The 16,943-nt window shown below is 44.0% G+C and overlaps 9 protein-coding genes across 9 annotated transcripts; 4 read left to right on the forward strand and 5 right to left on the reverse strand.

The window, feature by feature from the left end:
- Positions 1-445: 445 nt before the first annotated feature.
- Positions 446-811, reverse strand: RO3G_00137 (uncharacterized protein; the record flags this gene model as incomplete). Its single annotated transcript, XM_067654728.1, has 1 exon — positions 446-811. One exon carries the CDS (start codon positions 809-811, stop codon positions 446-448), a length of 366 nt encoding a protein of 121 aa, XP_067510829.1.
- Positions 812-1,086: 275 nt separating this feature from the next.
- RO3G_00138 (uncharacterized protein) lies at positions 1,087-1,388 on the forward strand (the record flags this gene model as incomplete). The annotated part of the gene is made up of 2 exons (XM_067654729.1): positions 1,087-1,191; positions 1,299-1,388. The coding sequence occupies 2 exons, from the start codon at positions 1,087-1,089 to the stop codon at positions 1,386-1,388; spliced, it is 195 nt and encodes a 64-aa protein (XP_067510830.1).
- Positions 1,389-3,237: 1,849 nt separating this feature from the next.
- Positions 3,238-3,339, forward strand: RO3G_00139 (uncharacterized protein; the record flags this gene model as incomplete). Its single annotated transcript, XM_067654730.1, has 1 exon — positions 3,238-3,339. One exon carries the CDS (start codon positions 3,238-3,240, stop codon positions 3,337-3,339), a length of 102 nt encoding a protein of 33 aa, XP_067510831.1.
- A 3,187-nt stretch (positions 3,340-6,526) lies between these two features.
- RO3G_00140 (uncharacterized protein) lies at positions 6,527-7,621 on the reverse strand (the record flags this gene model as incomplete). The annotated part of the gene is made up of 1 exon (XM_067654731.1): positions 6,527-7,621. One exon carries the CDS (start codon positions 7,619-7,621, stop codon positions 6,527-6,529), a length of 1,095 nt encoding a protein of 364 aa, XP_067510832.1.
- A 360-nt stretch (positions 7,622-7,981) lies between these two features.
- On the reverse strand, positions 7,982-9,049 carry RO3G_00141 (uncharacterized protein; the record flags this gene model as incomplete). The annotated part of the gene is made up of 2 exons (XM_067654732.1): positions 7,982-7,999; positions 8,168-9,049. The coding sequence occupies 2 exons, from the start codon at positions 9,047-9,049 to the stop codon at positions 7,982-7,984; spliced, it is 900 nt and encodes a 299-aa protein (XP_067510833.1).
- A 422-nt stretch (positions 9,050-9,471) lies between these two features.
- On the forward strand, positions 9,472-10,791 carry RO3G_00142 (uncharacterized protein; the record flags this gene model as incomplete). Its single annotated transcript, XM_067654733.1, has 1 exon — positions 9,472-10,791. One exon carries the CDS (start codon positions 9,472-9,474, stop codon positions 10,789-10,791), a length of 1,320 nt encoding a protein of 439 aa, XP_067510834.1.
- A 3,187-nt stretch (positions 10,792-13,978) lies between these two features.
- RO3G_00143 (uncharacterized protein) lies at positions 13,979-14,080 on the reverse strand (the record flags this gene model as incomplete). Its single annotated transcript, XM_067654734.1, has 1 exon — positions 13,979-14,080. One exon carries the CDS (start codon positions 14,078-14,080, stop codon positions 13,979-13,981), a length of 102 nt encoding a protein of 33 aa, XP_067510835.1.
- A 1,849-nt stretch (positions 14,081-15,929) lies between these two features.
- On the reverse strand, positions 15,930-16,231 carry RO3G_00144 (uncharacterized protein; the record flags this gene model as incomplete). The annotated part of the gene is made up of 2 exons (XM_067654735.1): positions 15,930-16,019; positions 16,127-16,231. 2 exons carry the CDS (start codon positions 16,229-16,231, stop codon positions 15,930-15,932), a joined length of 195 nt encoding a protein of 64 aa, XP_067510836.1.
- A 275-nt stretch (positions 16,232-16,506) lies between these two features.
- On the forward strand, positions 16,507-16,872 carry RO3G_00145 (uncharacterized protein; the record flags this gene model as incomplete). Its single annotated transcript, XM_067654736.1, has 1 exon — positions 16,507-16,872. One exon carries the CDS (start codon positions 16,507-16,509, stop codon positions 16,870-16,872), a length of 366 nt encoding a protein of 121 aa, XP_067510837.1.
- Positions 16,873-16,943: the final 71 nt, after the last annotated feature.

Below are 16,943 nucleotides of genomic sequence, written 5' to 3' on the forward strand. Positions count from 1 at the left end.
ATTCCTCTCAGTGCGTTCGATTGCTGAAGTGAAAAGGCGGTTGCTAATGGTGACCTATCGAAAAAGATTCATGTAGAAGTACGTGGTGAGATTCTGGAGCTCAAGATTACAGTGAACTCTATGGTGGATCAGCTAAGAGAGTTCTCATCCCAGATAAATGGCAGTAGTGGATTCTTTGTTGTCATACCATTGAAGTATACGGTTTGCATTAAGCACAGTACGCCATTCTAGTTGTTCCTCACCTGAAAGAGAAACAGCTAGTGTCTTATGATGATTGAGCTTGGCATTGGAGGCTCTCCCGTATAAAGACACCAATTGTAACAGATCTTGTAATTCTGTTGGGCTCTTGAGAAATGCTATGACATCGTCTGCATCAGCCAAAGCTTTAACTGGAGGTGACAACCTTGCCAAGCTAGTTAACCCAGGATGAATTGACCTGGGAAAATTAAAGCCAGAAATTAAAGGCGATAGCCAAATAGACTGCAAAAAAAGGTTCGATTGCAAGCTTGAAAAGCAGAGGAGAGAGAGGATCTCCTTGTCGAAGACCTCTTGCTTGCTGAATCGATGCTGTAGGAAAGCCATTGACCCTGATACAGTGAGAGGTACCAAGAAACAAGGACAAAATGCAAGTGATCAAATACGATAGAAATCCAAATCGTTCTAAACAAGCTTGCAAGCACTGAGGATGGACGCGGTCATATGCCTTTTCTTGATCCAAGAGGAGGGCTATTCCAGACAGTTTAAAGCGTTCTACGATGCTCATAATTGGTCGCATGGTAGCACCATTATCGGCTATGAAGCGTTCAGACATATAGCCAGTCTGATGTACGTCGATTAGATGCCGTAACACTTCATTTATCCTTGTAGCCAACAATCTAGTAAAGACTTTGGTATCAGCACATATTAATGACATAGGTCTCCAGTTTTTTAGTTGACTTCGCTCTCCTTTTTTAGGCAGCAGTACAACCACTGTTTGTTGCCATGTGGCGGGAAACTTACTTTCCCTTAGTGCTAGATTGAGTACTTTTACAAATAAATATCACAAAATGGGTGTTGAAGTAGTAATTTACATTATTACTTTATTACATGTGTAAATACCACAGTTCCTGGACAGGGTTAGTCTCAAAAACCACAAAACTGCGGAGGACTGTTTGCGATCATCTCACAGAAAAGCAAGTTGTTTACTTGGAAGTAGCGACACTGTTTTTTGATGTGTGATCTGGTACAACACCAAGGAGAAAATGACACGCTTTACGTGCTTTTTTTCATCGTAACTTTTTAAATTCTTATTTTAACAGTACACAACTATTTTACAACTGGTTGCAGAGCAATCATCTCACACTGGCATGGCAGGAAATCCGTGTGACAAGGAGAAAAAAGCGGTTTAATTGTAAAAATTGGATTTCAGAGCGTTCGCTTTTTTCATTTTCCTTTTTGTTTCCTTGTGAAATAGCCGCAGCAAGATCAGTCAGTTTGACATTCAATGGGGAATTGTTGATGATTGGCATAGCATTGCTGACAAACAACCTGGTGATTCCTTCCCAGATTGTCGCAACGGCAGAGTTCTTGACCAGAGCACGCACCGATTCCACTTCGTCACGAGACAAAACGACATCTTTTTCATGGCAATTGACAGCGACCACGATCGCGCGAAACAAGATGGAACCAACCTTGTCTTGGGTTGGGATATGTTGCGGACTATCATTGCTGGACAAGGTCCAAATGGTAGAGGATTGCAACTCCAGTCTTGAAGCAATCGATGCTGACGTGCGACATTTGGTATACGTTGAGAGCGAATGAAATTTCGAGCGTAATTGCCTCATTTGATAAAGGAGCGGCATATCTTGCGCTGATGTTTGTCGTTTATTTGGCAGCATTAATTTGGCAGAATGCATGCAATGACAATAAACAGGAAACTTACTTTCTCCAACAAGGATTTCATTAACATGAAGTTCAGTTTTGTGGTTTTTGAGTCCAACCCTGTCCAGAAACCAATCATCACACTCGTTGCATTGTAATTCGTCTGTTATCATTGCAAGAAATACGCAATCAAAAAACCATAGAAAGACAAAAAAAAGGGGGAGAGAGAGGATGCTAACTTCGAAAAAATGGCTGTTCAGCCAATGAGAACACGTTCCCACCTCAGGTGCTTTTTGCGCCTTGGGCACTCTTTTCTTTTCTTTACTTTTTTAAACCTTCTTTGTATTTTTTTTTTTTTTTTGATTTATTTTTCATGTGCCATTGCATCAGGAGCTATATGAAAACAACTTATATTGAACTAAAGGAGCAGAATTGGTTATAACCAAATAATAGAGAAAAGACAATAATAAGCCTTTGTAAAGCATTTTACTACTCTGATTTTTTGTAAATTGAATATAAATCGTGTTTAAAAGGACTTCCTTAAATAACCATCTATTGCAGCGGTCACACCTCGATGCATATTTTTAATGTATCAATTATCTTACTGACAACAATATATAAAATGTTATCAACTTCATCTATCAACATTTCTCACTACCTTTTTGTTCAAAGAAGCACTTCTGAATATGCTAATGAACCTTTGGTTAACATCCCAGTTTGTATTTCCACTTCAAATTTTTTTTTTTGTGTAAAATGGTATATTTTATTCGAGTACCGCCAGTTGGCTTATACTTATTAAAGAAATTAAAAGCATGAAACAAAAGGAAAAAAAAAAAAAAAGGTTGCATTAGTCTGCTCGAAGTGATTTCTGGCTTTCTCTATAGAAGTTTTCGTCATGTATACGTTTGATTGCTTGCGTTGCTCGTGCAGCAGCTTCGTCGGGCCAGAAGGTACGACCATCGAAGACAAAACGCCAATGGCATCGCCAGATAGCCCAGACAGTACAAGCAATGATTGTATGGCCATCGACACGTAGACCTGAGAGTACTTGTATATCTGTAGACGAGCCTAAAGCCAGAGAGTCATAGGTAAGTCTTGCAGTTGGCTGTAAAAAACGATTTACAATGCGTGACCAGATTTCTTTTTTTATGCACGCAAGACCACAAAAAGTGCTCATCGTCTTCAACGCCTCCACATAGAAGGCAAAAGGGATCCAAATGTCGATCCGGGCAAATCTGGTGGAGACGCTGGCGTGTTGGCAGTTTGCGATGGTAATACCTCCAGAGCACGGTGTGCGCCTGGTGTGGGAAGGACGATGACCAGAATTTGCGCCATGCCGTGGCCGAGCTACGCGGATAGTGGGCCAGTAAGGCATCAATGGGTAGTAACTTTGAGGTCCGGAATAGCTTGAGTGTGATGTGGTCAAAGTCCATGGCTCCTGGTAGCTCTACCGTCAGCATGTCTTTAAAATTGGGTTGAGGCAGCCGATAAAGCGTATACTGCAACTGGCTGTCTGTCCTGAGGTTTTGTGGTGTGAAAAAGGCTTCAATGGAAGAGTGTACTGGACTCTGGCCATCTGCTAACAAGGAATAGAAGCGGCTTACTCGATGCTTAAACCTCGTGCTCGACAAGTGAGGTCTTCGCCGCAAGCAGTTGTGTATAGGATTATATTCAAAGACATCTTTCATCCGCAGTTGGCCCCAGTTTGTTCGGCGACCACGACCGTTAAAAGTCGGTAAACTGAGGTATATTCGCAAAACCGGAATCTCTAAGACCAACGATATGTTTAAAGCCTCCCAGTTAACAGAGAAATCCAGCATGTCCATTACTCGGAATAGGAGCTTGCAGCAATCCATTGCTCGTATATCCGGAGAACGTAGTTCTGCGAAGACCAAAGGCAGAACAGGACTGGAGCTACTAGAGAAACTACATAAGCAGTATCGTAGCGCTTGCAGGGCAAAAGAATGGTTATAATTTGACTCTGTATCAGGCTGGGCGAGTGGTCGAAGCCAACGTAACTGAAGTGCATGAAGTTGGGTAGCTGGATCCAGAACCGCTAAGCCGCCCTCCTTTCGTGGGCGTCGACACGTGTCATAGCTGACCTTTGGAAAGGATTTGGAATTGATGAATTTATCAACTATTGAACGGATCTTGTCGAGAAAGTAAGCAGGTACAGCGAGGACACGTAAGCTATGCCATACTCTGCTGAGTATCAACGTATTGGCTATCAAGCCACGCCCTTGGACCGAGAGTCTCCGGGAGGCAAGACGAAGAACAATCAATCGAATGGAACCAAGCACTTTGTCCAAGAAAGTCGTCAACTGTACGGAAGAGCTGGTCAGCGGAAATCCAAGATAGATGGCCGCCACGTGGCTGTTGGAATCATGCCAATGCGTTATGCCCCGATGCTGAAGACAACGGCGCCAGAGAGGTTGGGAATGTCCAGATAAGGAAACGGCGATAGTCTTGTCTAGGTTTAGCTTAGCATTTGAAGCTAACTCATATGCGTTGATGAGAGCCAACAGAAAGGTCAATTCTATCGGGTCTTTTAGAAACACCAGAACATCATCGGCGTACGCAAGCAGTTTAAGAACAGGAGGTCGACCAGTAGGCCGTGGCATTTGACTGAAAGCTGGGTCATCGAAAAGGAAGCCTGGTAACAGAGGACACGTGTGAATCGCACGGAGAAGGGGTTCCAAAGCCAAGTTAAAGAGAAAAGGCGATAGAGGATCGCCCTGTCTCAGGCCCCGCTCTTGTGCAAAAGCAGTAGAGAGAAAGCCGTTCACCTTAACACATAAGGATGTGTTGAAGAATAAGGAGGTGATGCAGTCGACGAACTGAGTAGGGAAACCAAACTGGAGCAGGCAAGCGCGTAGGTAAGTCGAATGCACACGATCGTATGCTTTCTCCTGATCGAGAAGAAGAGCAATGCCTGGCAGACGATAACGACGTGCAATGTCCATGGTCAAGCGAGTAACAAGTCCATTGTCAGCAATGAATCTTTCGGCGAGAAAGCCTGTCTGGTATGGTATCAATAGGTTTGGTACGATACCCCCAAGCCGGTTAGCCAAGAAGCGTGTAAACACCTTGGCATCAGCACAAATGAGTGAAATTGGACGCCAGTTCTTCAGATGTCGACGATCTCCTTTCTTTGGTAGCAAAGTTACTACTGAACGTTGCCATGTAGCTGGAAAGAAGTGTTCAGTTAGTGCGGTATTTAACACATCACAGAATAATCTACGACAGAACGGTTGCTGGAAAAGAAAACGTAGGATTTCGTACGGCAAGCCATCGATTCCGGGGCTGCTGTGATTAGGTGTGTGAGCAAGACACGCCTCGACCTCGTCAACAGTCTACTCAGTAAGGAGAAGCGTCTGCTGTGAATCATCAAGCCGGACTGTGTCCGGAAGCTGGGATAACAGAAAATCAGTTGCTTGAGGGGATACTTGTTCAGTAGAGTAGAGTTTGCTATAGAAACCTTTTGCACAATTGGTTAGTTCCTCTGGCATCGATAGTATAGTACCGTCGTCTGCAACCAATTCGGAAATTGCCTGTTGCTGTTGGCGGTCTTTTAGACATTTATAAAAGTAGGCATTAGAGCGTTCCCCTAGCTCGCGCCACTTATATCCAGATCGCAATGCTAGAATCGAGGCGCTATCTTGGTATTGCTTGTCCAGCTCAGCCTCTAGAGCAGCAATCGCAGCTGATGTTGAGGGGTCTATTGTTCTATGCATAAGCCGTTGGCGGCGTCGTTGTAGGGAATTAACGATATGGCGTCGAGTGGCCTGTTGTTTGTTGGAGAAAGATTGTATGAAACTCTTTAGGATCACTTTGAAGTGGTCCCACCGCTGAGGTGCATTACCAGCAGGCAAATGTCGTTCGGCACTGGAGCAAAAGGCAGTTAGTTCTGAGCGGAATTTACGATTACCCATTAAAAAGGGGTTGCAGCGCCATATGCCAGGACCCACTTTCACAGAACCCATAGTGAGACAGATCGTGAGTGCTGAGTGATCGCAGCCTTTGACATAAGTGAGGCGTGGATAAGTGGTGAGGTGTTGCATGTCGCTTGTCACCAGGATGAAGTCAATTGTTGAGATAGTACCAAAAGTAGGCAGACAGTGTTGATTGGAGTCACTGAGAAAGGTGTCGTGCCAGAAGGAGTGCAGCCATTCTTTCCAAGGTTGAAGTAGCTGATGTGTCATAGGAAGGTGGATATTATGGTTAAAATCTCCTAGCAGAACGGTACGTTGTGGGGGTACATCATCAAAGTGTAGCGTTGATTTGAGAGAGTGAAAGAAAGCGGGGCGATCTGTGTGATGCGCAGGAGCATAGAGAACGTAAATAAGAAGAGGATCATACGCTCCTGATGCATCTGTGACTTGAGCGACGAGGAGCCGTCCGTCTACAGAGGACCAGCGTGGTTCAATCGCTAGCTGACGATTAAAAGAGATTAGGCCACAATGGCGAGTCCATGTGGCTGAGTAAGTCTGAAGGCATAATTCAAATTGAGAATGAAAGGCGAATGTATCGGCATGAGTTTCTTGTAAGGCTATAATGTCAGTTTTTAAGGAGCGAATATAATGAGCAAATGATTTTCCTCTTGGAGAGAGGATTTTTTTAAGACCTCGGCAGTTAAGTGAGGTTATAGATACACGTGTGGTATCTCTCATAATCGACGTGTAGAGGATGAATGAGCCGCTTCCCCATCTGACTGTGGGGTTGCGCCCGGAGTAGAGCTACTCTGTAGGAGACGTGCGTCGTCCTCAATATCTTGTCTCTCTTGTGAATCAATTGACATAACATCAGAATCGTGCTCAGACTCGTCAGATTCTGATTGATCATCCGAAGGAGCGTAATCTGGGTCGTCTGCATCGTCATCCTCCTCAGGGATAACTGCAGTGGTGATAGTGGTAGATGCCTTTGACCTAGTACGTACAATGTTTTTCTGGACGCTGGCTGTCATCTTAGAAGACTCAATGTCAGATTGGTGCACAGACTTAGATACAGCCGATAAAATGGGAGTTGGTGATGAGGAACTCTGAGTGGACGAAGAGCCTAAAGTCAATGATGAAGACGATGCGGGTACAGTAGGCAAAGGATCATCGTAGCGGGTGCGTTTCTCGACCACAGTGGCAGTGTTACGTTTGGGGCACTCTCTAATCAAATGGCTTGGATCCCCACAGCTGTAACAAGTCTTAATACGTTGCTGTGAGAGGCGAGGACAGTTGCCTTTCGTGTGGCCAGGCTTATGGCAGTAGAAACAATGAGGTGCCATTCCTCTCCACGAGGCGTAGATAAGTCGTTGGCTCGTTAAATCAATTTCGTGACTGAGAGGGAGGACGGTGCGATCCTCAGGCGCGGTATCGATAAGGGCATAGCCTTTACCGAAGAAAAGACGACTAACAGGATCGCGATATAAACCAACATGAAGGACTGTACCGTAGCGAGAGAGCGCCTCAGTTAGAAGTGGAGTTAAACTGTCTGGTCTCATCAAAGGTAACTTTTCAAGCAAAACTCGGTAAATGGAGCTAGTAGGAGGTAACGTAGACGTGCCGATTACGGTGAAAACCCCAACTGCTATACCAACACTGCAAGTGGCTGTGCGAGATTCTGCGGAATCAAAAGCAATAATGACCCCATTAATGGCTCCCTGGCGCACTGGAACTGCCCCAATAGCGGAGGGGTATTGATTGGCGAGAGCTTCATAGAAATCTGCAGGCAGAACTGAAAGTTGTTTCAGGTCGAAGACTGCACTGTTCATTTCATTAGATTGTACCCAGAGTTGGTCCTGATTACGATCTCTAACAGCTGCTTTTGCTTCTACATTCTCAAATACCGTAAGGTTAGCTCCTCGAAATCCTCTTGCGTGGGCTGTAAAAGTTCTCCAAAGTTCAGCTGATGTGGTTGTCCTGGTAGATGCAGGCGGTTCATGTCTTGTCGAAGACGGTGATGGCGAGTTTTGATTGGTTGTCTGTCCGTGTAGCATTATATTAGTGGAAAGAAGCCTCCTTTCCACTTCAATTTCGACCAGACCGGCAACTAAATTTGACCAATAAAAAATAAATTACGACCAAAAGTGATGTCTAATTTCGACCAAATGAACTTGCTTATTTCGACTAAATTAGAAAGAACTTTTCAACTAAAAATAAAAATAAGTTCGACCAAGCTGCAATGAGTTTTCAACTGCATGGTCGAACTAAAGAAGTTCTTCTTTATTTAAACAACGCTCAAAGAAGGATTCGGCGTGCCTAATCCAGCCTTGACAGTCCTCAGGAGTCACTTGCTCTGCAGCCTCTCTTATCCTTACTACCAAGTTATCGCGATCTGTCATTGGAGATCTGCGAACAGGTGTCTTTAGCTTGGCCCAAAACTCTTCTATTGGATTTAAGAAGGAGGAGTAGGGTGGAAGGTATATTATTCTATATCCCCTCTTGCTGATCTCCTCTGTGATCTTTTCAGGTTTATGGATAGGTGTATTATCCATGAATAGATTGCAACCCTTCAAGTTGTGTTTATCAAAGACATCCATGACGTGTATAAGAAATACCATGAATTCTTTCCACTTTGTACCAGCTTTAGTTACCTTCAGCCCAACATTGACGACACCAAGGGAACAAATTGCGCCTAGTATGGAAACTGACGGTCCCCTGGTGGTTGCTACTACAACTTCTGCAGGCTCACCTTTCTTTGATCTGTCCTGACTTCTTACAATATGAAGATTGAATCCAGCTTCATCAATGAAGATACAGTTTTGCATAAAACTAATATTGGAGTCTTTAATCCACGTCTCAACAGCTCTAAATCTTAGCTCAATAACGTCAGAAGAGTTTCGTTTGGCAGAAGTCTTTGTAATTCTTTTTAACGTGTACGAGCAGCTTTCTTTCAGATGTTTATCCACGCCAGATTTAGAAATACTAAAGCTCTCAAATTTATCACTGAGGGCGTTAACCATTTGATCCAGCGTGACTACCGGATTGTTGTCAGTGAACTCTTCCAAAAACTTCGTATGCTCTTTCTTCAGCTTGCGAAGGTGCTGATTCTTTTTTGGCTGCTCTTCAATAGCATTATCTACTTCTAAAGCCTCTTCTTTTTTGGATGCTTCTTTTGCTGCTTTAACCCAAGACTTCAAGGTAGATACAGGTATACCATACTTCTCTCCAACCTTGCTGTAATTAAGGGAAGTAAACATATACATCTGGATAGCCCTGTCCTTTTCTTTCTCTGTGTAATTCTGGTACTACTGTATTAGTTTTCTTAGCTCTTTTTTCTTCCACTATGCTAACTTGTGGCTCTTAAACTTGATTTGAGACTTCTGTATTGAAAACTTCATACATTTGAAATTTGTTTTGATCATTAAACTCGTAGACGTTGCCAGATTCACTCATTAACAAAAAATTAATAAAAGGAATTTTAGTTGAAAACTCATTGCAGCTTGGTCGAACTTATTTTTATTTTTAGTTGAAAAGTTCTTTCTAATTTAGTCGAAATAAGCAAGTTCATTTGGTCGAAATTAGACATCACTTTTGGTCGTAATTTATTTTTTATTGGTCAAATTTAGTTGCCGGTCTGGTCGAAATTGAAGTGGAAAGGAGGCTTCTTTCCACTAATATAATGCTACACGGACAGACAACCAATCAAAACTCGCCATCACCGTCTTCGACAAGACATGAACCGCCTGCATCTACCAGGACAACCACATCAGCTGAACTTTGGAGAACTTTTACAGCCCACGCAAGAGGATTTCGAGGAGCTAACCTTACGGTATTTGAGAATGTAGAAGCAAAAGCAGCTGTTAGAGATCGTAATCAGGACCAACTCTGGGTACAATCTAATGAAATGAACAGTGCAGTCTTCGACCTGAAACAACTTTCAGTTCTGCCTGCAGATTTCTATGAAGCTCTCGCCAATCAATACCCCTCCGCTATTGGGGCAGTTCCAGTGCGCCAGGGAGCCATTAATGGGGTCATTATTGCTTTTGATTCCGCAGAATCTCGCACAGCCACTTGCAGTGTTGGTATAGCAGTTGGGGTTTTCACCGTAATCGGCACGTCTACGTTACCTCCTACTAGCTCCATTTACCGAGTTTTGCTTGAAAAGTTACCTTTGATGAGACCAGACAGTTTAACTCCACTTCTAACTGAGGCGCTCTCTCGCTACGGTACAGTCCTTCATGTTGGTTTATATCGCGATCCTGTTAGTCGTCTTTTCTTCGGTAAAGGCTATGCCCTTATCGATACCGCGCCTGAGGATCGCACCGTCCTCCCTCTCAGTCACGAAATTGATTTAACGAGCCAACGACTTATCTACGCCTCGTGGAGAGGAATGGCACCTCATTGTTTCTACTGCCATAAGCCTGGCCACACGAAAGGCAACTGTCCTCGCCTCTCACAGCAACGTATTAAGACTTGTTACAGCTGTGGGGATCCAAGCCATTTGATTAGAGAGTGCCCCAAACGTAACACTGCCACTGTGGTCGAGAAACGCACCCGCTACGATGATCCTTTGCCTACTGTACCCGCATCGTCTTCATCATTGACTTTAGGCTCTTCGTCCACTCAGAGTTCCTCATCACCAACTCCCATTTTATCGGCTGTATCTAAGTCTGTGCACCAATCTGACATTGAGTCTTCTAAGATGACAGCCAGCGTCCAGAAAAACATTGTACGTACTAGGTCAAAGGCATCTACCACTATCACCACTGCAGTTATCCCTGAGGAGGATGACGATGCAGACGACCCAGATTACGCTCCTTCGGATGATCAATCAGAATCTGACGAGTCTGAGCACGATTCTGATGTTATGTCAATTGATTCACAAGAGAGACAAGATATTGAGGACGACGCACGTCTCCTACAGAGTAGCTCTACTCCGGGCGCAACCCCACAGTCAGATGGGGAAGCGGCTCATTCATCCTCTACACGTCGATTATGAGAGATACCACACGTGTATCTATAACCTCACTTAACTGCCGAGGTCTTAAAAAAATCCTCTCTCCAAGAGGAAAATCATTTGCTCATTATATTCGCTCCTTAAAAACTGACATTATAGCCTTACAAGAAACTCATGCCGATACATTCGCCTTTCATTCTCAATTTGAATTATGCCTTCAGACTTACTCAGCCACATGGACTCGCCATTGTGGCCTAATCTCTTTTAATCGTCAGCTAGCGATTGAACCACGCTGGTCCTCTGTAGACGGACGGCTCCTCGTCGCTCAAGTCACAGATGCATCAGGAGCGTATGATCCTCTTCTTATTTACGTTCTCTATGCTCCTGCGCATCACACAGATCGCCCCGCTTTCTTTCACTCTCTCAAATCAACGCTACACTTTGATGATGTACCCCCACAACGTACCGTTCTGCTAGGAGATTTTAACCATAATATCCACCTTCCTATGACACATCAGCTACTTCAACCTTGGAAAGAATGGCTGCACTCCTTCTGGCACGACACCTTTCTCAGTGACTCCAATCAACACTGTCTGCCTACTTTTGGTACTATCTCAACAATTGACTTCATCCTGGTGACAAGCGACATGCAACACCTCACCACTTATCCACGCCTCACTTATGTCAAAGGCTGCGATCACTCAGCACTCACGATCTGTCTCACTATGGGTTCTGTGAAAGTGGGTCCTGGCATATGGCGCTGCAACCCCTTTTTAATGGGTAATCGTAAATTCCGCTCAGAACTAACTGCCTTTTGCTCCAGTGCCGAACGACATTTGCCTGCTGGTAATGCACCTCAGCGGTGGGACCACTTCAAAGTGATCCTAAAGAGTTTCATACAATCTTTCTCCAACAAACAACAGGCCACTCGACGCCATATCGTTAATTCCCTACAACGACGCCGCCAACGGCTTATGCATAGAACAATAGACCCCTCAACATCAGCTGCGATTGCTGCTCTAGAGGCTGAGCTGGACAAGCAATACCAAGATAGCGCCTCGATTCTAGCATTGCGATCTGGATATAAGTGGCGCGAGCTAGGGGAACGCTCTAATGCCTACTTTTATAAATGTCTAAAAGACCGCCAACAGCAACAGGCAATTTCCGAATTGGTTGCAGACGACGGTACTATACTATCGATGCCAGAGGAACTAACCAATTGTGCAAAAGGTTTCTATAGCAAACTCTACTCTACTGAACAAGTATCCCCTCAAGCAACTGATTTTCTGTTATCCCAGCTTCCGGACACAGTCCGGCTTGATGATTCACAGCAGACGCTTCTCCTTACTGAGTAGACTGTTGACGAGGTCGAGGCGTGTCTTGCTCACACACCTAATCACAGCAGCCCCGGAATCGATGGCTTGCCGTACGAAATCCTACGTTTTCTTTTCCAGCAACCGTTCTGTCGTAGATTATTCTGTGATGTGTTAAATACCGCACTAACTGAACACTTCTTTCCAGCTACATGGCAACGTTCAGTAGTAACTTTGCTACCAAAGAAAGGAGATCGTCGACATCTGAAGAACTGGCGTCCAATTTCACTCATTTGTGCTGATGCCAAGGTGTTTACACGCTTCTTGGCTAACCGGCTTGGGGGTATCGTACCAAACCTATTGATACCATACCAGACAGGCTTTCTCGCCGAAAGATTCATTGCTGACAATGGACTTGTTACTCGCTTGACCATGGACATTGCACGTCGTTATCGTCTGCCAGGCATTGCTCTTCTTCTCGATCAGGAGAAAGCATACGATCGTGTGCATTCGACTTACCTACGCGCTTGCCTGCTCCAGTTTGGTTTCCCTACTCAGTTCGTCGACTGCATCACCTCCTTATTCTTCAACACATCCTTATGTGTTAAGGTGAACGGCTTTCTCTCTACTGCTTTTGCACAAGAGCGGGGCCTGAGACAGGGCGATCCTCTATCGCCTTTTCTCTTTAACTTGGCTTTGGAACCCCTTCTCCGTGCGATTCACACGTGTCCTCTGTTACCAGGCTTCCTTTTCGATGACCCAGCTTTCAGTCAAATGCCACGGCCTACTGGTCGACCTCCTGTTCTTAAACTGCTTGCGTACGCCGATGATGTTCTGGTGTTTCTAAAAGACCCGATAGAATTGACCTTTCTGTTGGCTCTCATCAACGCATATGAGTTAGCTTCAAATGCTAAGCTAAACCTAGACAAGACTATCGCCGTTTCCTTATCTGGACATTCCCAACCTCTCTGGCGCCGTTGTCTTCAGCATCGGGGCATAACGCATTGGCATGATTCCAACAGCCACGTGGCGGCCATCTATCTTGGATTTCCGCTGACCAGCTCTTCCGTACAGTTGACGACTTTCTTGGACAAAGTGCTTGGTTCCATTCGATTGATTGTTCTTCGTCTTGCCTCCCGGAGACTCTCGGTCCAAGGGCGTGGCTTGATAGCCAATACGTTGATACTCAGCAGAGTATGGCATAGCTTACGTGTCCTCGCTGTACCTGCTTACTTTCTCGACAAGATCCGTTCAATAGTTGATAAATTCATCAATTCCAAATCCTTTCCAAAGGTCAGCTATGACACGTGTCGACGCCCACGAAAGGAGGGCGGCTTAGCGGTTCTGGATCCAGCTACCCAACTTCATGCACTTCAGTTACGTTGGCTTCGACCACTCGCCCAGCCTGATACAGAGTCAAATTATAACCATTCTTTTGCCCTGCAAGCGCTACGATACTGCTTATGTAGTTTCTCTAGTAGCTCCAGTCCTGTTCTGCCTTTGGTCTTCGCAGAACTACGTTCTCCGGATATACGAGCAATGGATTGCTGCAAGCTCCTATTCCGAGTAATGGACATGCTGGATTTCTCTGTTAACTGGGAGGCTTTAAACATATCGTTGGTCTTAGAGATTCCGGTTTTGCGAATATACCTCAGTTTACCGACTTTTAACGGTCGTGGTCGCCGAACAAACTGGGGCCAACTGCGGATGAAAGATGTCTTTGAATATAATCCTATACACAACTGCTTGCGGCGAAGACCTCACTTGTCGAGCACGAGGTTTAAGCATCGAGTAAGCCGCTTCTATTCCTTGTTAGCAGATGGCCAGAGTCCAGTACACTCTTCCATTGAAGCCTTTTTCACACCACAAAACCTCAGGACAGACAGCCAGTTGCAGTATACGCTTTATCGGCTGCCTCAACCCAATTTTAAAGACATGCTGACGGTAGAGCTACCAGGAGCCATGGACTTTGACCACATCACACTCAAGCTATTCCGGACCTCAAAGTTACTACCCATTGATGCCTTACTGGCCCACTATCCGCGTAGCTCGGCCACGGCATGGCGCAAATTCTGGTCATCGTCCTTCCCACACCAGGCGCACACCGTGCTCTGGAGGTATTACCATCGCAAACTGCCAACACGCCAGCGTCTCCACCAGATTTGCCCGGATCGACATTTGGATCCCTTTTGCCTTCTATGTGGAGGCGTTGAAGACGATGAGCACTTTTTGTGGTCTTGCGTGCATAAAAAAAGAAATCTGGTCACGCATTGTAAATCGTTTTTTACAGCCAACTGCAAGACTTACCTATGACTCTCTGGCTTTAGGCTCGTCTACAGATATACAAGTACTCTCAGGTCTACGTGTCGATGGCCATACAATCATTGCTTGTACTGTCTGGGCTATCTGGCGATGCCATTGGCGTTTTGTCTTCGATGGTCGTACCTTCTGGCCCGACGAAGCTGCTGCACGAGCAACGCAAGCAATCAAACGTATACATGACGAAAACTTCTATAGAGAAAGCCAGAAATCACTTCGAGCAGACTAATGCAACCTTTTTTTTTTTTTTTCCTTTTGTTTCATGCTTTTAATTTCTTTAATAAGTATAAGCCAACTGGCGGTACTCGAATAAAATATACCATTTTACACAAAAAAAAAAATTTGAAGTGGAAATACAAACTGGGATGTTAACCAAAGGTTCATTAGCATATTCAGAAGTGCTTCTTTGAACAAAAAGGTAGTGAGAAATGTTGATAGATGAAGTTGATAACATTTTATATATTGTTGTCAGTAAGATAATTGATACATTAAAAATATGCATCGAGGTGTGACCGCTGCAATAGATGGTTATTTAAGGAAGTCCTTTTAAACACGATTTATATTCAATTTACAAAAAATCAGAGTAGTAAAATGCTTTACAAAGGCTTATTATTGTCTTTTCTCTATTATTTGGTTATAACCAATTCTGCTCCTTTAGTTCAATATAAGTTGTTTTCATATAGCTCCTGATGCAATGGCACATGAAAAATAAATCAAAAAAAAAAAAAAAATACAAAGAAGGTTTAAAAAAGTAAAGAAAAGAAAAGAGTGCCCAAGGCGCAAAAAGCACCTGAGGTGGGAACGTGTTCTCATTGGCTGAACAGCCATTTTTTCGAAGTTAGCATCCTCTCTCTCCCCCTTTTTTTTGTCTTTCTATGGTTTTTTGATTGCGTATTTCTTGCAATGATAACAGACGAATTACAATGCAACGAGTGTGATGATTGGTTTCTGGACAGGGTTGGACTCAAAAACCACAAAACTGAACTTCATGTTAATGAAATCCTTGTTGGAGAAAGTAAGTTTCCTGTTTATTGTCATTGCATGCATTCTGCCAAATTAATGCTGCCAAATAAACGACAAACATCAGCGCAAGATATGCCGCTCCTTTATCAAATGAGGCAATTACGCTCGAAATTTCATTCGCTCTCAACGTATACCAAATGTCGCACGTCAGCATCGATTGCTTCAAGACTGGAGTTGCAATCCTCTACCATTTGGACCTTGTCCAGCAATGATAGTCCGCAACATATCCCAACCCAAGACAAGGTTGGTTCCATCTTGTTTCGCGCGATCGTGGTCGCTGTCAATTGCCATGAAAAAGATGTCGTTTTGTCTCGTGACGAAGTGGAATCGGTGCGTGCTCTGGTCAAGAACTCTGCCGTTGCGACAATCTGGGAAGGAATCACCAGGTTGTTTGTCAGCAATGCTATGCCAATCATCAACAATTCCCCATTGAATGTCAAACTGACTGATCTTGCTGCGGCTATTTCACAAGGAAACAAAAAGGAAAATGAAAAAAGCGAACGCTCTGAAATCCAATTTTTACAATTAAACCGCTTTTTTCTCCTTGTCACACGGATTTCCTGCCATGCCAGTGTGAGATGATTGCTCTGCAACCAGTTGTAAAATAGTTGTGTACTGTTAAAATAAGAATTTAAAAAGTTACGATGAAAAAAAGCACGTAAAGCGTGTCATTTTCTCCTTGGTGTTGTACCAGATCACACATCAAAAAACAGTGTCGCTACTTCCAAGTAAACAACTTGCTTTTCTGTGAGATGATCGCAAACAGTCCTCCGCAGTTTTGTGGTTTTTGAGACTAACCCTGTCCAGGAACTGTGGTATTTACACATGTAATAAAGTAATAATGTAAATTACTACTTCAACACCCATTTTGTGATATTTATTTGTAAAAGTACTCAATCTAGCACTAAGGGAAAGTAAGTTTCCCGCCACATGGCAACAAACAGTGGTTGTACTGCTGCCTAAAAAAGGAGAGCGAAGTCAACTAAAAAACTGGAGACCTATGTCATTAATATGTGCTGATACCAAAGTCTTTACTAGATTGTTGGCTACAAGGATAAATGAAGTGTTACGGCATCTAATCGACGTACATCAGACTGGCTATATGTCTGAACGCTTCATAGCCGATAATGGTGCTACCATGCGACCAATTATGAGCATCGTAGAACGCTTTAAACTGTCTGGAATAGCCCTCCTCTTGGATCAAGAAAAGGCATATGACCGCGTCCATCCTCAGTGCTTGCAAGCTTGTTTAGAACGATTTGGATTTCTATCGTATTTGATCACTTGCATTTTGTCCTTGTTTCTTGGTACCTCTCACTGTATCAGGGTCAATGGCTTTCCTACAGCATCGATTCAGCAAGCAAGAGGTCTTCGACAAGGAGATCCTCTCTCTCCTCTGCTTTTCAAGCTTGCAATCGAACCTTTTTTTGCAGTCTATTTGGCTATCGCCTTTAATTTCTGGCTTTAATTTTCCCAGGTCAATTCATCCTGGGTTAACTAGCTTGGCAAGGTTGTCACCTCCAGTTAAAGCTTTGGCTG

This window comes from Rhizopus delemar, genomic scaffold, assembly GCF_000149305.1.
Source record: "Rhizopus delemar RA 99-880 supercont3.1 genomic scaffold, whole genome shotgun sequence".
In the NCBI taxonomy this organism is placed as follows: Eukaryota; Fungi; Mucoromycota; class Mucoromycetes; order Mucorales; family Rhizopodaceae; genus Rhizopus; species Rhizopus delemar.